This window comes from Ipomoea nil, unplaced genomic scaffold (genome assembly GCF_001879475.1).
Source record: "Ipomoea nil cultivar Tokyo-kokei standard unplaced genomic scaffold, Asagao_1.1 scaffold1043, whole genome shotgun sequence".
NCBI lineage: Eukaryota > Viridiplantae > Streptophyta > Magnoliopsida > Solanales > Convolvulaceae > Ipomoea > Ipomoea nil.
The window spans coordinates 4,091,130-4,111,833 of record NW_017617471.1 but is presented as its reverse complement, the minus strand read 5'-3'; the positions used below and the strand labels follow the sequence as shown (position 1 = coordinate 4,111,833).

The 20,704-nt window shown below is 33.2% G+C and overlaps 1 protein-coding gene across 2 annotated transcripts; it reads left to right on the top strand.

Annotated features, from left to right (window-relative positions):
* The first annotated feature begins 7,458 nt into the window (after positions 1-7,458).
* Positions 7,459-20,578, top strand: LOC109181742 (ubiquitin carboxyl-terminal hydrolase 12-like). Of its 2 annotated transcripts, XM_019331643.1 has the most exons (32): positions 7,460-7,663; positions 8,028-8,112; positions 8,310-8,457; positions 8,538-8,695; positions 10,455-10,720; positions 10,819-11,037; positions 11,125-11,233; positions 11,759-11,874; positions 13,079-13,177; positions 13,864-13,973; positions 14,092-14,166; positions 14,286-14,364; positions 14,465-14,611; positions 14,695-14,775; positions 14,860-14,979; positions 15,790-15,912; positions 16,312-16,389; positions 16,474-16,562; positions 16,649-16,757; positions 16,891-16,959; positions 17,087-17,197; positions 17,474-17,529; positions 17,625-17,802; positions 17,938-18,039; positions 18,118-18,189; positions 18,470-18,535; positions 18,612-18,677; positions 18,781-18,867; positions 18,966-19,082; positions 19,254-19,328; positions 19,543-19,629; positions 19,882-20,578. In XM_019331643.1, exons 1-32 carry the CDS (start codon positions 7,634-7,636, stop codon positions 19,921-19,923), a joined length of 3,369 nt encoding a protein of 1,122 aa, XP_019187188.1. In that variant the 5' UTR covers positions 7,460-7,633; the 3' UTR covers positions 19,924-20,578. The 2 variants fall into 2 exon arrangements, with proteins under 2 accessions (XP_019187187.1, XP_019187188.1); XM_019331642.1 differs by having other exon boundaries at positions 7,459-7,663; positions 16,312-16,562.
* Positions 20,579-20,704: the final 126 nt, after the last annotated feature.

Below are 20,704 nucleotides of genomic sequence, written 5' to 3'. Positions count from 1 at the left end.
CTAATGTATATTATACGTTAGCTTTTTTAGAAAGGTTGATTAAGTCGGTCGCAATTAGTTAAAGGGTAATATTTATTAGAGAAAATTTCAATTTTGGTCATACGACTATAGGGGCCTTGTTAATTTCAACACCTAACTTTCAAAAGTATCAATTCAGTACCTTGAGTATATAATTTTTCTCAATTTTGGTCATTCCAACCAATTTACCGGTCAAATTCGACCGGAAAAAATAATAGGCACAAAACTGAGGGGCAAATGAGTCTTTTCCTCCTCCTCCTCTCGGCTGCTTCATCTCGGCTTCATCTTCTCCTCCGCCGTCGCCGACCACGACCGCCCTGATCATCTTCTCCTCTGTCGTGCGCCGCCCGTAGCCTCTCCTCTTCCTACTCCGTGAACGCCTTCGTGTTTATCCTCGGGTCCAGCTGGTTGAACCACCTCAATCTGCAGCTCTTCCCTGTTCCATTTCATTTCCAATCTTAACTTAATCAACAAACACTTAACCAACTAATTATATATGATTCCTTAATTAATCATCGTATCTACGTACCTGATCTCCTAGGAATCTTTTCAGCAATCAGGTTCCAGTTCTGCGGGCCGTGCTTAGCAACGAGCTCTCGCAGCCTGCCATCTTCGTGAGGTCTCCAATGCCCCCTGGCGGAAAGCCTGTGCGTTTGGTCGACGCTTCTCTTCTCCGGTTATTCTAAACCCAACACCGCTCCGAGAGGAGGAAACCGGAGGTCCGGCGGCGGGGGAAACCAGAAAGCAGCCATGGTCGGCGACGGCGGAGGAGAAGATGAAGCCGAGATGAAGCAGCCGAGAGGAGGAGGAGGAAAAGACTCATTTGCCCCTCAGTTTTGTGCCTATTATTTTTTCCAGTCGAATTTGACCGGTAAATTGGTCGGAATGACCAAAATTGAGAAAAATTATATACTCAAGGTACTGAATTGATACTTTTGAAAGTTAGGTGTTGAAATTAACAAGGCCCCTATAGTCGTATGACCAAATTTGAAATTTTCTCTATTTATTAAGTCAGTCGTAGAAATGTTGATTCTCCGCCGCATCTTTTGAAGTCCTTCACTTTGGTGAGCCTATAAAAAGCTAGCTTACATCATTAAATACCATCCCGCTCTCGTTGTGGATCATGACGGGTTAGTCTAGAAGGTTTAACTCATATTGATAGCTCTACATAAGAGTGTCTTTTATACTAAAATTCATGTGTGCATTCTCTCAAATCCTATGTTGTGTGTTTTTTCACAAACATATAAATTTATTGCATCTAGACAATTATCATCATTGACTTGGGGTTTATGTTCTATTGTTTGTGTTAATTTAGTGTTTATATATTGTGTTATTTTTATCTTAATTATTTGCTATTAATCTTGATTCGCTTGTTATTGCTTAGTTTCTTATATATTTCATGTGCTAGTGATTACTAATTAATCTGTTGTCATGAATTGCATGTTATATCTCGAATGATTGCAACAATATATATTCACCCATACACACTATATGATTATTATTATCAACCCCATTTGTGTTTTTACTCCTCATCCAACATTTAAACAAAGCTATGATACTCATTGAATTGAGGTAATGAGGAAAATACGGAGTATATATCTTCATCTATGACCTTGAGTGTGAGATGCATTGATATAGTCATATGTGCAAAGTGTTATGTTAAACTATAGATACCCTAAAATTGTTCGGACAAAGTTATGGTTTAATTATTATTCTAAATAGTTAAATTTTAGTTATATACATAATAACCGATGTTCAAAACTTGTTTTAAGATTGGTTGTGTATGATGTATGTGTGAAAACTACATACTAATTTGTTCAAAACTTGTTCAAAAAATTTTAGCTATCATATTGTGTTTGAATTCCATTGTTGTTTGTTGCTATTTAAAGAAAATGCTAATGCATTTATATGTTTTATAGTGGGGAGTAGGTCTTCATTTGGAGGTTTTTTTTTTTTTTTTTTTTTTTTTTTTTTTTTTTTTTTTTTTAAGTTAGCACATTCTATTTTAGAGAATATTTGAGTATATTTTCTAATTCATTTAACTTATTTCTAAATAAAGTTTGTTCACTAGTACATAACAGCACATCAACTATACTTGTAAAAGAGAATCTGCTACACTTGTACTTGTACAAGTGTAGAGAATGTGGGTGATACGAAAAACCTAGGATTTTTTTTAATATAGACTTTCCGCGACACCACCCTCTATGGCGGATTGTGTGTTATTTTTAATTTTAAAGACATACTATTTATAAAAAAAAATTAAAATGAAGAGCCGAAAATACCATAAAATAGGATTTCACCAGAAAAGTGATCAAAATGATAAAAAATATGATAACTTTAGAGTGTTAAATGACAAAAAATGATAATATCTGACTAAATTTAAAATTGTCACAAAAGACAATGGACCTTTGCTATAATTAACTAATTGTTCTAATAATACATTTTATTGTCTTTACTTAAATCTTACATTATTTGTTTTAGCACAATTTTAATTTAAGTACTACTGATATGGTTATACGCATCACTTCGGGTGTATATGAATCTTTACCGATTAGGAGCGACTAATTTATCCGATTAGAATTCGTCACCTCCAACCGACTTACACCCTTATTCCTAACATAATGGACTGATATAACCCTTGATCATAGTTCAATTCAGAATCGACACGCAGTAACGATATCCCAGTCATGTTTAATATATGCAAAATAATTCGATAAAATGAGATATTTGGCAAAATCGTTACGACTAATAAATGCACATGTGCCATGTATAGAACATGCCGACATAAGGCCACCCCCCCGACCCCCCCCCCCCCCCCCCGCCGATAAAATGCATTAAATGCTCCGAGGGGTGGGGGTGAGATCGAGACTCTATACATTTTTTCATTGAAATACCCAAATGCTATTGTGAATTTACTATGTCAAGTATGTATGATACAAAATTTCTATATGCTTAAGAATTTAAATGCAAAAATTTCATTATCTATTAAATCTTGTAGATTTTTTTTTAAAATATTTTAAAATATCAATGAGAGTTTACAAGATGAATAATTCTCAAATAACATCAATTAAGGTCCCAATTGTATACATAATGAAAACTTATGAATTCATACACTATAATTTCATTGCATAGCTTTTTAATTACTTTTCAACAATATTAGTAAGTCTATTATAATAGTGTAATTTTTAACTAAAAAAAAAAAGTTAAATTTCACTCACCCATCAATAGCGTATTAAGAAGGTTTAATTTATTTGAATATGAGAACTATTAGGACATAATTTGTATTATTGATTAATTATTTACGTATTTAGTTTTCATGTTAGGTTGAGCATTAATTTAATCGCGCGTAATACACGCATTACAATTAGTTTTTAAAATTAATATTAATATGTTAACATATTTTTTAGTTTAAATGTGTTAGGTAATCTATACATCATATATTTTCATACATGACCATGCTATATTATGAAAAACTAATCGCGTCCTCAACTAGAATATGATGATTTGAATCAGGGTTCATCATGTCACTAGACAATGCCTCTATCATGATTAGTCAATGGAGAAGTGTGTCAATAAGTTAGTTACCATATTATACTCTCAATAAATATGTTTAATATCAACCGTTTAAAGTTCATTCATAACTTGCATGCATATATCTAACAAATTGCTAAAATTATAAGTATTATGTAAATCTTGAGTAGATAATACTTATCAAAACTACAATAAAAAAAAGGGTCAAATGAAATTAATTAGAAACACTACAAAACGGTCGTGGTTTACCAACATATATCAAAATAACTAAAATTTGAAGTTTTAAAAATTTGGAAACTAAAAGTAATCATTTACCGATTAATTAAACATTTTTATATTCAACGAATTAATTGATTTTAAAATTCTTACAAAATAGTTCAATCAGTTGAATTAATTTTTACATATTATTATACTAATATCTATATTTTAGTAAGTTTTCTCAAACAATCTATATTTTAGTAATTCCAGCAATTATCCTCTGACTATATTGATTTTTTAAAATTAATCCTGACTTTTAATTTGGACACTTTACGTCCCTTGACTTTCAATTTATTTTCAATTGAAGTTCTTTCATAAGATTACGGTAAGGTGGACTTTAAATGAAATGGTAAAATAGTCATTTCATATGCTTAATGTATAATTTTTCGTATTTCTTCCTTGTATACGTGACTTTGGACATCAGATTCACTTAATTGTTTAATCGCTAATGGAATTTTGTTCTTCAAGTGGATTTAGGAATTAAGCAATTAAGTGAATCTGATGTCCGAAGTCGCGCATACAAGGGAGAAATACGAAGAATTATACATTAGGTAGATGAAATGACTATTTTACCCTTTCATTTGAAGTCCAATTTACCGTAATTTGACGAAAGGACCTCAATTGGAAAAAAATTGAAAGTCAAGAGACGTAAAGTGTCCAAATTAAAAGTCAATAACTAATTTTGGAAAATCAATATAGTTGGGGAACCATTGCTGGAATTAACTCTATATTTTATAAGACAGGATTAATCAATTGAATTATTTTTATTTGGGTGTACCTAAGATTTCCATCGTCGGACACAATGACTAATCCCCTCGCTTAATTGTAAGCACATTATTGTTTATATATTATACTAGTTTTTTTACGCGCTTTGCGCGAATAGGATAATGCCCAATGATTATTTTTAAATAATTATTTCAAAGTATATCAATGCAATATTATATAGGATATGTTCATACATGGGTAAATAAATGTTGAAATTGTTTATTTAAATCGGTAATTTAAAGTATATAAATGCAAGATAATATATGAGAGATTAATTATAATTGTCACTAAAATAAATGTTTGCAACTTTGTAATAACGTTAGTCTAAATACTTGGTTTAAAAACGATAATCTAAATAAATACTACTTTTGGTTTAAATTTCTCTAATTCTTCTTAATTATCTTTTAGGTACCATTGTCATTACCTTCATCTTCAGTACATGTCATTTAAAAAAAAAAATTAATAGTGTGTCATGTGCAATTGGGTTATTGGTGGTAGCATGAGGGACTCATCATGCAGTGAGATTATGATGTAGGAAGCTTTATATTTGCTTTGTTGTGTATATGATGAGATATTAGTTGTACTATGAACTCTTTATTTTATAAGACCTATTGATATTTGGTAGTAATAGTTTTTCCTCTACATGTTTCATGCATCGGGAGATATGTATCGTAGGTTATCATGTGAAAGTATTGAACAAAATATTAATATTTATTATATTTATATAAAATACTTGGTAAATAAATATTTATAACATATTTTTGTATTATAACTTTGATATTTAATTACAAGATAATGTAAAAAGAAGACAATGGACAATGTAGTGAATATAATAAATTAAAAAGTAGTGAATCTTTAAATTTGTATAAAATAAAGATAATATAACTAATGAAATTATATCTCATTTTCAATTTTTTATAATGAATATTTTTTTTAAAATAAATGCATTATAGGCATCTAATTCTAAATTAATTAAATGCATATGTTTTATTTTTTGTTGTAGCTACTATTATTTAATTTATTAAGAGTAATAAAGTGACGTATATACTTTTCATCAACAATAATGAAATCATTGATTTTATTATTATAATTTCCATTCGTTGTTGAGACAAATTATTTTGAAAGTTTGTCAATGACAATTGTTACAATTCCTGTCAATAGAGGATGCTAATAAATAATTTAAAATACATAGTTAAAAATTTACAATAGATATTGTTATAATGATATAGTAAAAACTAATTTACAAATTTATTTAGAAATTTTCATGCATTGATAAAATTCGGATATGTAAACTTGTTCAATTTGAGCTAGTGAGATGTCAATATTGTCAATTATTTGGAAAATGATCATATCATTTTAGAGTTCATGTGTAATTGTATTTATGATCAACAACGTTGTAGTTAGGTCGCGCATGTTTGACAATGATGTAAGAACAATTTTGTTCGATAAAAAAATAATAGTATAATATTTATAAAGTAATGTACAATTGTACCATTATAAAAAATAGAGAAAAGGGTCAAATAGACCCCTAAACTTTACCCCAAAGGTCAATTAGGCCCTTAAACTTTAAAAAAGTCAATTAAAGCCTCAAACATGTCAAATTGGGTCAACGAAACCCAAAAACCGGTAAATGACCTATTATTATAGGTCATTTCAATTCCGGCGACGAATTCCGGCCACCGGCGATAAATTCCGGCCGTCCGATCGTCTTCTCCTGTGGAAGACGATCGGAATTTGTCGTCGGTGGCCGGAATTTGTTGCAGGTGGCCGGAATTCGTCGCCGGAATTGAAATGACCTATAATAACATGTCATTTACCGGTTTTTGGGTTTCATTGACTCAATTTAATATGTTTGAGGGTTTAATTGACCTTTTTTAAAATTTAGGGGCCTAATTAACCTTTGGGGTAATGTTTAGGGGTGTATTTGACCCTTTTTCTCTAAAAAAATATATACGAAAAAATATTAATACATAACGACCTAAATCATTCCAATAATGCAAAAGTATAATTGTAATATTAAGTTTTGTTTTCTAAATAACCAAAATAAGATTAGTTAAATGGAAAAAAAAACTTAACCTAAATTTGTTTTTTTTTTTTTTTTTTTAAATGCATAAAAATTAAATGATTTTTAAAGTTCATGATTTATAATATTTAAATGCTATAGTTGGACTAATTATTTGACCAAAGTTTATGTTAAATTTTATATTATATATATTTTAATACATTTTAACATATTCGTAGTATATGTTTAATAATTATGCCAACTCTAATTGAGATGTGGTTCAAACCTAGGACTTTTCTTATTGAAATTAATGAGTAAGTTAAAAATAATAAATAGTTAACAAAATATTCAGTTACTAAAGTTTATACTAACGGACTTTAAGTTATTTAAGACAATAAAATAATATAATAGATGACAAATAAGGAAAATCATTAAAAAATATTAAAATCAAAATAATATGAACAATTCGTTTTAAGAAATAATACTATTGACATTTTATTGTTCTAGTTAAGGGCATAATATTATTCGCTCTTATTAGAATTGTAATGTAATGTAATGGTATGTAGATTGTAGATGTAGATGTAATTAGAATTTTAGATATATATTAATATCTCTCTTTTGTAAGACCAAATTAATCTGATTAAGTATCAATGGATATTTCAAACACTATTCAAAAGTAAATGAACTAAACACCACATGATTGTAATTTGCTATACTACTTCGGGCAGGATACTCTGTCCGCAGGCCGCCGCCGGGGCTCTATCCATACGTGTCAAGTCATCATTGGCTGCCGTGAATCCGTTGGTGCTCACAAGGGCACGATAATTGTCCTCCCCTTACAACTATTCTTCCTTCCCTTAATTTGCCCTCGTCAATTTGCTTAATCCCAAACATATCCCTTTCCCCATCGAAAACCCAACTATCAATACTCAGAAACCCAGAGCCTACTCTTTCTCTCTCCCCCAATTCTCTTCTTTCTTTTCTCCATCTCCTCGCCGGAGAGCTTTTCCCTATCTTTCCCGTTCAGTTGTTGATCGGACGGTCAATCTATCTCTAACCATGACCATGTTGAATCCTCAACCGTTAGATGTGAGTCGCTCCTCTACACGCCAATACTTCAATTTGTCGTTCATTTGCGTTCTGCGTATTTATATACTCTGTGTTTGTTCATAGATTGATAATTAGCCTCATTTGGGGAAGATACGTATACATGCTTACTCGTGGTGTGTATCCACAGTGAGTGGAATGGGGGCGTTGATCATATCGACTAGGGTTTGGGGAGGGGAGCTGGTTGTTCGGTCCCTGATGTGGATTTAGTGTTCTCTAGAATTCAGTGCCGCAGGTGGGGTTTTGATATAGGGGGTTAGGTCTAGGGTTTACTGGATCACACTGTCTGCGTCTGCTTGAAGTTTTGATCTTTACTAAATTGTGTTTATTTTGAAAATTTCAACAGCAGGAGGAAGAGGAGATGCTTGTGCCACACTCTGATTTAGTGGAAGGGCCCCAACCTCTAGTAGAAGGTCCTCAGCCTATGGAAGGTTTGTTCTTTTAGTGTTTGAAAATTTTGTGCCTAGATAGACACTTGTACACATGGGTCTGTAAAGATTCCATAATTTACACTTTGAGCTTGGAAAAGCATATATATACACTCTGTCACTTATGTGTTTATATTTTTCTGATTTTTTGTTTTTAATTTTTCTGTTGGGATTTTTCTATTGGTTTCTTTTATTTATAGTGACACCAGCAGAGAATGCTAATGCAGCTGAAAGTCAAGCCGTGGATGAGCCACAGGCTTCACGTTTTACATGGACCATTGAAAATTTCTCTAGGTTGAATGTGAAGAAGCTATATTCTGAGGTTTTTGTTGTTGGTAGTTACAAATGGTAAGGGGCTATGACTTTCTCTGGGTTGTTTGTTATGCTATAGAGTTTTGGGTTGGTTTTTCTGACATTGGTCCTGACAGGCGGGTGCTTATATTTCCTAAAGGAAACAATGTGGAGTGCTTGTCTATGTACTTGGACGTGGCAGATTCAGCTACCCTGCCATATGGGTGGAGTAGATATGCACAATTTAGCTTGGCTGTTGTGAATCAAATCAATTCCAAGTATACTGTGAAAAAGGGTATTCTCCAAGTGCTGTTCTGCTTGCCTATATAAATAAGGCTTATTTTTCATTTAATTTATGTGTTATGTACTTATTTTACTTAGGATACGCATGTTCTCAAGTATGTGTTTGTTTTTATTCCTTGTTTTGCATTTACTCTTTTTTGTTGTTGTTTTTTTTTTTTTTTTTTTTTTGTGTGTGTGTGTGTGTGTGTTGTTGTTGTTGTTGTTGTAGTATAGAAGTGGGTCTCACAGAGGGAGATGGTTCTTGCCTCCCCATTTTGGCCCTGTGACTCCATCCTTTGTTCCTCTGTGTCCCCGCCCGCCCGCTATTATGGCATTTTGTCTGTAGTGACTTTTTCTTTTTGTCCTTTCCCCATAATCTAACTGTCTTTGTATTATTTAGTGTACTGTAACTGTCTGTGTAATTACTTTTCTACAGTGTGATTCCGGTTGCTGCTTGTGAAACTAATTAAATCTGATCTCACCAGTGCATTTATAAGAGAACAGGTGGCACAATAGGACTGTGAATCTGTGATACCATATTAACTAGGATTGCATAACACACTTGCTGATAGGAACAAATTCATACTTGTTGATCTTCGTTTCTATGAGTTCATGATAGTGAAAGTTCTTGAATCTACTATTAAAAGGTAATGCATGTTTGATGTAAAAAGTATGATGCTGCTGCTGCTTGTGAGAAATTGTTGGATGAGAGTGGATAAAATCACAAAATCAACCCTATCTTTTCATTTTTTAAAATTTAATTAATGCTATCTTTTTAGTGTGGAGAAGTTTTGTGCTCCACATTTTTGCCTTTTTTGTCACTGTTTATCCCTCTTTGTGGAAGAACCTACTTCTCTCATTTATGCCTTAAATCCTTGCCCCATTTTCATGTTTAAAGGTTTTACTTTCAGTCATTATTATTATGTGGGGGAGAGGGAAGGTCATGCATTGGATATTTTAAGTTTACTCTGGCAAAAAACAATCAAGAAAATTTTCATATCTGTAACTTGATTGGTTCCTTCTTCATACCCTTTAAGATAATTGCTTACTCTTGATATCCTGACTAACATGCTTAGAGGAGATTCTTCAATTCTATTTTGCATATGTGATATTGTATTCTGATGATGTGTAAATGATGCAGAGAAAATTGTACACTCCAAAGTTTTCTGTGATCTTTACTTGATAAGCTTAGATGTTATTATATTGATTTTTTTTAGGGGGTCTCTACTTTTTTTCTTAGTATTATTTCATTTTTCTTTCAAATTCTAAACATGACCACAGATAACCAAAATAGATGTAGGACTAGGGCTGTTCATCTAACCTGTATTGGAATTCTGATAAGATATTTCTTTCCATGGACTCATTTGTTTTTAATACTGAAAATTTCAAGCTTTGGTACTCTTATGAGGTGAAGAGTCCCCCCTCTCCACCCTAAAAGTTGGCACTTAAGCATGTTATGGAGTATATTAGCAATGCAATGTTCATAATTGATTGGGAATCTGAAATATATGTGTTTGTTTGTGTGTGTATATTTATTAAATTAAGTTGAAAGTGTGTAACTACGTAGAGTTTTTAAGCTCTATGCACCATCTTGATACCTCTTTTGTGTCTAAATGAATCTTACTTTTTAAAGGAAGATTAGTAGGCATGGGCATTTAAATCTTCTTGCAGGAAAAATGAATCTCTCTCTGCTCCTTCTTGTGAATATAGTTGTAAATTAGTATGCTATTTATTGTTCTAGTTATTTTGACCTCTCTTAATGAAATTTGCAGAGACACAACACCAATTCAACCAAAGAGAGAGTGATTGGGGTTTTACATCTTTCATGCTTCTCAATGAGCTTTATGACCCCAGCAAAGGATATATTGTGAATGATACAGTTGTGATTGAAGCTGATGTTGCAGTACGGAAGGTCATTGATTATTGGACATATGACTCAAAGAAGGAGACTGGTTATGTTGGGCTTAAAAACCAGGGTGCAACTTGTTACATGAACTCTCTTCTCCAAACTCTTTACCATATTCCCTACTTTCGGAAGGTCACAATATGTTTCTTGTTATTTAGCAATCTCCATTTCTTTTTCTTGCTGATATTTCGGAGCAGAATGATTCTTATGTTGTGATTGTTATCTATCAGGCTGTTTATCATATGCCAACTACAGAGAATGATATGCCCTCTGGAAGCATTCCTTTGGCTCTGCAGAGTTTATTTTATAAACTTCAGTATAGTGATACTAGTGTAGCAACAAAAGAATTGACAAAATCATTTGGATGGGACACTTATGATTCTTTCATGCAGCATGATGTGCAAGAACTTAATAGAGTCTTGTGTGAAAAACTTGAAGATAAGATGAAGGCATGCTGTTGTTTCATTTCTTAAATATGCTGGTCTAATTGTAAATCTGTATGGTTTAATATTTTAGTAATTGCTTTACTGGTCCAGGGTACAGTTGTGGAAGGGACAATACAAAAATTATTTGAAGGGCATCATATGAACTACATTGAGTGCATAAATGTGGACTTCAAATCAACCAGAAAAGAATCGTTTTATGGTATGGATTTTTGTTTCCCAGATTTGGCTCATCTTTGATTTGAATTATGAACTGTTATTATGGTGGCGTTTGGTTGGGAACTTTTATACCTTACAAGTGGATTTGATTCCAATTATGTTTGTTAGACTACTTCTGCTACCACACTATTGGATTCAAATCTTTTATTTAGTAATCATAAAAGTCATTCCTCTAAATCCTCTTTCCATCTACTTTTGTACATGGAATAGAAAATGAGGAATTAAGAAAAAAAGAAAAAAAAGAGGTCATCCTCCATGCATTTAATGTGAATATATATACATACATATATATATATATGTATGTATGTATGTATGTATGTATGTATGTATTATATATATTTATATAGTTATTTATTTACATTTGTAATTAATTAATTAGATTCTGGTTCTTGTTTGCTACCAAACAAAGAGACTACTTTTACTAAAATGAATTCCAATTATTAAGTATTTGATTCCATTTGCGATTTTGATTCCGATGTTTGAACCATAGATATGTTCAATTTTGCAGATCTTCAACTTGATGTCAAAGGTTGTCGTGATGTTTATGCTTCTTTTGACAAATATGTAGAAGTTGAACGACTTGAGGGCGATAACAAGTACCATGCTGAAGAACATGGTTTGCAGGTTAGGAATGGTGGTAGTGTAGGTTTTTAGCTTTTGATAGTTTATCCAGCTTTTTGAAACATTAAGGACCTGTTTAGTAACATGCAAATTCTCAATTCTCCCAAGCCTCCCATTTTCTGGAAAAATGGAAAGCACGTATTTCTTCCTTTATGACCACTATTATAACCATCTATCAAAACCACCACACCTTCTTACCCCACTTACTACTCACACCACTCCCACCTACCTACTATCCAATGTGGCTCCCAACACCTACCATCACTATATTACGGTCACTGCCTATTTCAACCCATCTATATTTATCACCCACTCCACATACCTATCACTACTACTATTTCCATTACCATCACCGTTTCTACCTTACTAGACCACCACCATAATTATCATTGTTTATTACACCCGCAACTATTTACCTACCTACCCCGTCACCGCCACCTACCTATACCCATCCACCCACCCCCTCCTACCTACTCTCACCACCACTATCACTTCTTAAAACCATGGTCCTTGACCACTCATATATTTGCTTTTATGAAAGATTGAACTAACTTTCACATTACTTTATATTTTGTAAATTAGAAAATAATTGAATTTGAATGCCTTTTCCAGTTTTCAAAATAGAAAATGGAAAGTTAGAAAATTGTAGGAAAATGAAAAACACTCTATTACTATGTAGGCTTAATGTATACTGATTGTTGTGAAGCTGTAAGACTTTGCGACTTGCTATTAATCTATTAGTATGAGCTAAGCTGTGTTGTTGGGCGAATATTTTAAACATGAATGGGTGGCAAGATACACTTAAGCTCAAGAATGGTGCACTTTCTAATAGAGTTCCCAAGTGCTCTTGTAAATCTTCTTGATAGGGGAGTAAATGCAGATTTATAGTTGCACTTGAGACCTCTATTAGGCATTGTACCCTACCTGTAGTCCTGTACTGTGGTTATCTAAAATATGGATAATGTGTATACAAATATATGCCTTAATAAACTAAATGGTTTCTACTGTAAACAGCAGCATTTTTGGAGATGTTAATGATGCAGAGCTCAACAGCAAAAGTTTGTGTTGAGTGCTTGACCTTTTTTCATGCAGAAATGAACTTTTTGCTCATCTATATAGTCCTTTGCAAATTCTTCGGCTCATTGATTAGCAGTGACTATTTCCTCCTGGTTTACATTTCAAGTTTTGATGATTTCCTGGATTTCAGGATGCTAAAAAGGGTGTACTATTCATTGACTTCCCTCCAGTTTTACAGCTTCAATTAAAGCGGTTTGAATATGATTTTATGCGAGATACTATGGTTAAGGTTAGTATTAGGAAACACAGTTAGTTGTTTCCACAACTTGGTTGGTGTTGCTAGTATAGCCTTCTAGTGTTTTATTTTATATAACCTTCAAGCATTGATGCTTTGTAGCCTTGTATTCTATATTTTTCATGTAGTACATTTTATTTCTGCAAAAATATGTAGTCTAACCTACTTCTTTTTCATATGCATGAATATTAGGTCAGTCCATGATAATTTGATGTAATAGGTCTTCACAAAAACTGTGTTTTCTTTTCATATGTTCTATTGGGGGATTGGTTTGGAAGTAATGTTGCTGCCCTTTTTTGTTTTTTGTTTTTTTTGGTCCTGCCCTGGAGTGTTGTTTGCTACTTGCTCTGTTCTATATGTTGAATTGTAGTGCACAACCAATATTAGAATCTTGTGTACTGCATACTTGCATAGCCTCTCTTGTATTCCTTGCCTTCCATTCTTTGCTTGAGTGGTTTTCTATGATTTTTTGGGTAGTTTATGCTTATACGGTGACACATATATCGTATTCCTAATGCCCAAGTACTTCACTACTACCACCTATACTGTTTTGAGTGAAAATTCTCAGATACCACTATGAAACATGATGTAAATCTTTGGCTTATTGTATATATGGTTTCTATGTAATGTTTTCAGTATTGAGCAATTATGGTCATTATAATGATTGTGCCTTTATGCAGATAAATGACCGCTATGAATTTCCTCTAGAGCTTGATCTTGATAGAGAGAATGGGAAATATTTGTCTCCTGATGCTGATAGGAGTGTTCGCAACCTCTATACACTTCACAGGTGATTTTGCCTTTTTTTTGGGGGGGGTCTCTGGATGCATGTAGATTTTTCTGTTATGTTATTGGTAATGTTATATATTGTTGAGATTCAATACCATTTGTCTTCTTTTTCTTGACAGTGTGTTGGTCCATAGTGGTGGTGTGCATGGTGGACACTACTATGCTTTCATCAGGCCTACTCTATCTGATCAATGGTATATTTATATTCATGAATTGTTCATCAGTATATGTTTTCTGTTTCATTTCTGAAGCTTATCATCATCATCATCATCATTTATATCCGTTTCAATGTTGCCATTTGATTGTGTGTTAGGTACAAATTTGATGATGAACGGGTCACCAAAGAAGATTTGAAGAGAGCTTTAGAGGAACAGTATGGTGGTGAGGAGGAGGTAATACCCTGCCATTTTATCCTCCAAAGACTTATATCCTGCTGGCTGTTGCTTTATATTTCATTTTGATATCTGACTTATTCTTTTTGTTGTCAAATAGTTACCACAGACGAATCCTGGGTTCAACAACACTCCGTTTAAATTTACAAAATACTCAAATGCTTACATGCTTGTTTATATACGTGAGAGTGACAAGGATAAGATAATCTGTGATGTTGATGAGAAGGATATTGCAGAGCACCTTAGGGTAGGTTCTTCAGATTGGTTTGCCTGTCTTTGAAGAAGAAATTATTCTGTCTTGATGAATAATGTTTGTTCAACTTTTTCCAGATAAGGTTGAAGAAAGAACAAGAAGAGAAGGAGGATAAGAGAAGATATAAAGCACAAGCCCACCTTTATACCATTATCAAGGTTCTCTAATATAAAGTTGACACATGTCCTGAAAAAATTGCTGTTTCTCAGAAGGCATTTCTCATAAACTGGTATTGCATGTAGGTTGCCCGTGATGAGGATCTAAGAGAACAGATCGGTAAGGAGATCTATTTTGATCTAATTGATCATGAAAAAGTTCATAGCTTCCGTATTCAGAAACAGATGCCTTTTAACCTGTTTAAGGTACTTCCAAAACTGTTTAACAATTGTAACTAACAACTTTTCATTTGATAGTAGTGCTTTCTAGCTAAATCCTGACTGTAGTAAATTGGTGTTGATTTTTTCTTTAAGTTTGTAGTCTGAAAGTATAAACATGTTTGTTCTTCCCCATTGATGACTTGACTCTCTTACTTAGTATATCTCCCAGACATCAAGTTATGTTTGTAAGATGAATGGTAACTGAAGGCTTCTGCGTTTCATGTTTGGAGCATTTTAAAATAAAACTAATTCCCATGGAAAACAAATTTGAGTAATTGGATGCAAATCTTTGCATGAGATTAATGTTGTAAGAGAAGGGCAAATTGATGTGTTGAAAAATCAATGATGTTTATATTTTTCATCCACTGTAATAGTGTGATCAAAATTGTGTGCTTGTATATCCCTTTATTTATGTAAGTGTGGCTACAAATCTTATACTCCGTAAGTACCAAAATGTATAGAAGTTGTGAACGAGGAGCTAACATGATGTCAAGTCCATCTTTTTTTTTTTTTTTTTTTTTTTTTTGCTTTCTTTTCTTTTTTTTTTTTTTGCTTTCTTTTCCCCCCTCTATTATTAAATTTCTTTTCTCAGTGCTAGTTAACATATCAATTTGGATATGAATCATGGGGAAGTATGGTTTGCTTTATTTATTAAATTATTTATGGTTTGTCATTTCTATGTTTCTTGTACTAAATTCATAATTTCTGATCTGATTGTACTTTTGGAAGTTCTGTGAAGTATGTACAATGTGTCTATGCTTTGGTGTTTTAAGTTATTAATCATGGATGTTGCAGGAGGAAGTTGCCAAGGAGTTGGGTATACCTGTACAGTTTCAACGGTTTTGGATTTGGGCAAAGCGGCAAAATCACACTTATCGCCCCAATCGGCCATTGACTCAACAAGAGGAATTACAAACAGTGAGTTTGCTTTCTCCTCTTAATATTGTTTTTTTTGCATTGCATTTTTTTAAAATTATGTTATGAGGTAGTATTATCTTAAAATATGCCAAAATGTCTCAATGCATGCTTTTTTTGTATTTGGCTCTTAACTAGTTCTATATTTTCAAATAACTTAGTCTAAGGTATTAAAATATACTTTTTAGTCGTTTATCTTCTATTAATACTTTTAGTTATTCATGCATATTGTCTATTCTGGTATGTGTTTCTGTTAGTGTTTCAACCTTCACTAGTTTTTCCAATAGTTGAATTGGAAGTCCTTGTAGAGGAATTAAATGTCTATGAAACTGCTATTACTGTTTATCCTTTCTATCTAGTTTGCTCAAATTCTTTAACTCATGCATCATTTTGTAAGTGCAGGTTGGGCAGTTGAGAGAAGTCTCTAACAAGAGCAATACTGCTGAGCTTAAGTTATTTTTGGAAGTGGAGTATGGATTGGTAATTTCCTTGATCATCATAACACTTTTCTTTTTATTTTTTAATTGTTTTATACAATTTGTTACAATTTCAAAAAAATTTCAGGATCTACGTCCCATTCCTCCACCTGACAAAAGTAAAGAAGACATACTTCTTTTCTTCAAGCTTTATGATCCTGAAAAAGAAGAGTTTCGGTAAGCTGTTCTGCATAAAGGAATAACAACTTAGTCATTTACTTATAGTAAGGTGGTTTTTCACTACACATATATGGTATTTCCAGGTACGTTGGTCGGCTTTTTGTGAAGAGTACCGGTAAACCAATTGAAATATTAATGAAATTGAATGAGATGGCTGGATTTCCTCCTGATCAAGAAATTGAACTTTTTGAGGTTTGTGTTATTGCTATCTGTCTTCTTGTTGTTATGATAATCACTTTATTACACTGCATTTGTTGTTAAATATACATTTAGCATCAGAATGAATACTTTTATATCTTTATTTATTTTTTGTTTTTTTGGATAGGAAATTAAATTTGAGCCTACTGTCATGTGTGAACGCCTTGACAAAAGGGCTTCATTTCGCTTCAGCCAGGTATGCATTTGTCTTCCTTTGCCCTTGATTGGATATTGAACCTGAAGTTAATTTTCAATTTTGATGTTAGATTTTTTTTTAATTTTTTTTTTAATTTTTTATTTTTTTAAATTCTGAGTTCGGACAGATTGAAGATGGTGATATTATATGCTTTCAAAAGCGGCCTACCCCTGAAATTGAGGAGCACATTAGATATTCAGATGTCCCTGCTTTTTTAGAATATGTTAAAAATCGCCAGGTAAATCCTCACTTTTGGTATTTGATTAACTAGTTGTGAATCTTCACTATATATTTTCTTTCTTAAAAAAAGTATTCAACTAATATGATTCATGCTGTTTTTGGAACTCGGAGGCACTTTAGTGTATATGCACAAGCATTGCTAGTGGTTGTAAATCTGTGTTTCCAAAAAAAAGTAATAAAATTTCTTAAGGAGCACATATACATCCATTTCAATGGTAAAGGTGTTGATGCGACCAATTTTGAGTTCATTTTATGTTCCTTTTTTGGTATGCAGATTGTACATTTTCGCACTCTGGAAAGACCCAAGGAGGATGATTTTTGTTTGGAGCTGTGAGTTTATTGAATCTTTATGCTTAGATTCGCAGTGATGTATTTCATTTGCTTTTTGATATGTTTCTTGATCTTTGGCATTGCCATATTTCCAGAGCAAAGAATCACACATATGATGATGTTGTGGATAGAGTGGCTCAGCACCTTGGATTGGATGATCCATCCAAGATTAGGCTTACTCCTCACAATTGCTATTCCCAGCAACCCAAGCCTAATCCCATCAAATATCGTTCTGTTGATCATTTGGTGGACATGCTTATCCACTACAATCAGGTGAGTTCAATTTGAGCTAATGACAGCATTTTACTATAAGAGAAGGAAATGAGGGCATGAATCGTGATAGTTCGGTATTGCTACTAGGGAAAAAATTATGCAGGTGCACTAACCATTCATTGCTTTCTTTGACAGATTTCTGATATATTGTATTATGAAGTTCTTGACATTCCTCTGCCAGAGCTGCAGTGTCTCAAGACACTGAAAGTTGCATTTCATCAGGCCACAAAGGATGAGGTGAATCCAAAATGATTTATTGGTAATTTTTAACTTAACCATTTCTGTAGTGTCTTATTGTATCTTATGTGTTGTCAGGTGGTAATTATCAATGTTAGGTTGCCCAAACAGAGTACTGTTGGAGACGTGCTTAATGAAATAAAAACAAAGGTACCCGTACTTTATTCTGTTTTACTAGCACCATCTTTCTGGTTATTAATTGGATTTGTGCCCTTTTCTTGTTTCACTACACTATATTTCTTGAGAGTGATTTTTCTCATTGGGATGCATGTATTGTTTTCCGTTTTTATCGAAGTAGTAAAGCATTGTTCCATTATTGCTCTCACCTTTGCCTTTTCCAAAAAAAAAATAAAATGAGGAGAAACTTTCAGAACCTCAGTGAAGTATATTCTCCTACATTCACATATGCTGTATTTGTATGCTGAAACAGGTTGAGTTGTCTCATCCAAATGCTGAACTAAGATTGCTTGAAGTCTTCTATCACAAGATATATAAGGTAAGGTGCCTGGGAATTCAGAAATGTTAGTTTTAGACTTTTTAATCTAATTCACATTTCACTTGTGAAACTGCAGATCTTCCCAAACAGTGAAAAAATTGAGAATATAAATGATCAGTACTGGACATTGCGGGCTGAGGAGGTGAGCTGTTTGTGTGAGAATATAAATGATCAATACAGTTTATAATATGTCCATGTAATACATCTAGCTGTATTAATACTGCATTTATTTTTTCTTTTCACAGATTCCAGAAGAAGAGAAAAACCTTGGCCCTCATGATCGTTTAATTCATGTTTACCATTTCACCAAAGAGACATCTCAGAATCAATTGGTAAGTATATACTATTTTTTACATTGCTGCTCAGAAGTAATTACTTTTCAATTCAAAATTTGACATGTATTTTCCATTTGCATTGTTTTTCACAACAGCAAGTTCAAAACTTTGGGGAACCCTTCTTTTTGGTTATCCATGAAGGTGAAACTTTAGCAGAAATTAAAGTCCGCATTCAAAAGAAATTGCAGGTTCCTGAAGAAGAATTCTCCAAGGTTTGATATTTCCGTTGCATTTACTATCTCTGCAGCATTAGTTTCCAATGGCAATGCTGTACTAGATAAAATTTTTGTGATAGCAACGATGCACAATAGTGTTGTTTGCGGTTTAGGCTTCTAAAACACTATCATTGATCTGGATTCTAATTGCTCTTTGTGGATGGACAGTGGAAGTTTGCATTCTTGTCACTGGGACGTCCAGAATATCTTCAGGACTCTGATATTGTTTCTAGCCGTTTTCAGGTCATGGTTACTACTCTACATATATATATATATATATATATATATATATATATATATATATATATATATATATACATCTTTTTTTTTGTCTCCCGACTTTAAATATATACTAAGCAAAATTTGAAAATTGGTATTTCATGTTTAGCTGCTGTCTATTTATTTTCCTATTGTCACGTGAACCTAATAACTAAGACATTTTTCCTTCTTTTCCCAGAGACGAGATGTGTATGGGGCATGGGAGCAGTACCTTGGTCTCGAGCACTCCGATAATACTCCAAAGCGGGCTTATGCAGCTAGTCAGGTAATGGATCCTGGATTATATATCTTCTATGTTTGGTAGGTTCTCTGCCCAATGTAGATATTGCGCTCAGAGCACTATAAACTTATACACAATCAGATGCTCTGCTCTACTTTCAAGTGTTCTAATTGTCTTCAAATCAACATTGGCAAATTATTTAATGAAGCCATGGATGCCGATAAAGGCATCCTTTGCACAAAGCTAGAGATGGCATTTTTACAAGTCCTCTCACTGTCACGTTTTTTGTGATTGCAGAACCGTCACACTTTTGAAAAGCCAGTTAAAATATACAATTAAACCATGGCACGTTCTGATTTAAAAGCAGTCAAGGGAGCTCAATGCTCATGCAACTCTGAAAACAAATGGGAAATGCACCTTATGCACGTGATGGGAGCTCCAGAATATCAAATCGAAATTGAGGCTAGCAGGGGAATAGATTAGTACTAGTTTCGCATTCTGTGTTGTGTTTTCTTGTTCGTTATCTTGTAACATTCTTCCTTCACTTTCTTCCTTACCCGTATAATCTTTATTCACACCCCCACTCTCCCCACCTAGCTACTTGTGTTGGTTTGTAGCCTTTATTGAAACATGAACCAAGTGGGGACTGGGGGGTTTCCCCTCCCGCGTATGTATCTCGACCCTATAAATTCTTTTTCCCCTCGGGTATCCTTTGCAGCTAGCTGGTGGCCTGCTGTAGAGAGTGGCGCCTCCTATTATAGCTTGTGTAGTCTTGCATAGAAAAGATTTTGGTAGGAAGAATGTATAGTATATATAGTTGCACACATTCTGAATACTGACTGGTGTTTTCAATTTTTGAATTTCCCCATCCTCTTGTTTGCAATCTGACTTTATTATGATCAGGCAAGTAGGCAATTGCTCTTGTAAACACAAACTGCCTCTGTAGTTGAGTTTCTTGGTGTTTTATAATGCCATCTCTAGGCTTTTTTGCCTCTTCTCTGGGTCGTCTGTACACAATTATGTCATACATTGTGATACACTTCAATGGATATTAACAATATAAATGTGTATTATGTAGTCTTTTATTAAGGAAATACAGTACTATTATATATATATATAT

Coding starts and splice junctions, on each gene's coding strand:
- LOC109181742 (XM_019331642.1), top strand. CDS start 7,634: ATGACCATGTTGAATCCTCAACCGTTAGAT. Junction 8,696..10,454: donor CAAGTATACTGTGAAAAAGG/GTATTCTCCAAG, acceptor TGAAATTTGCAG/AGACACAACACCAATTCAAC. Junction 14,776..14,859: donor ACCTTTATACCATTATCAAG/GTTCTCTAATAT, acceptor TATTGCATGTAG/GTTGCCCGTGATGAGGATCT.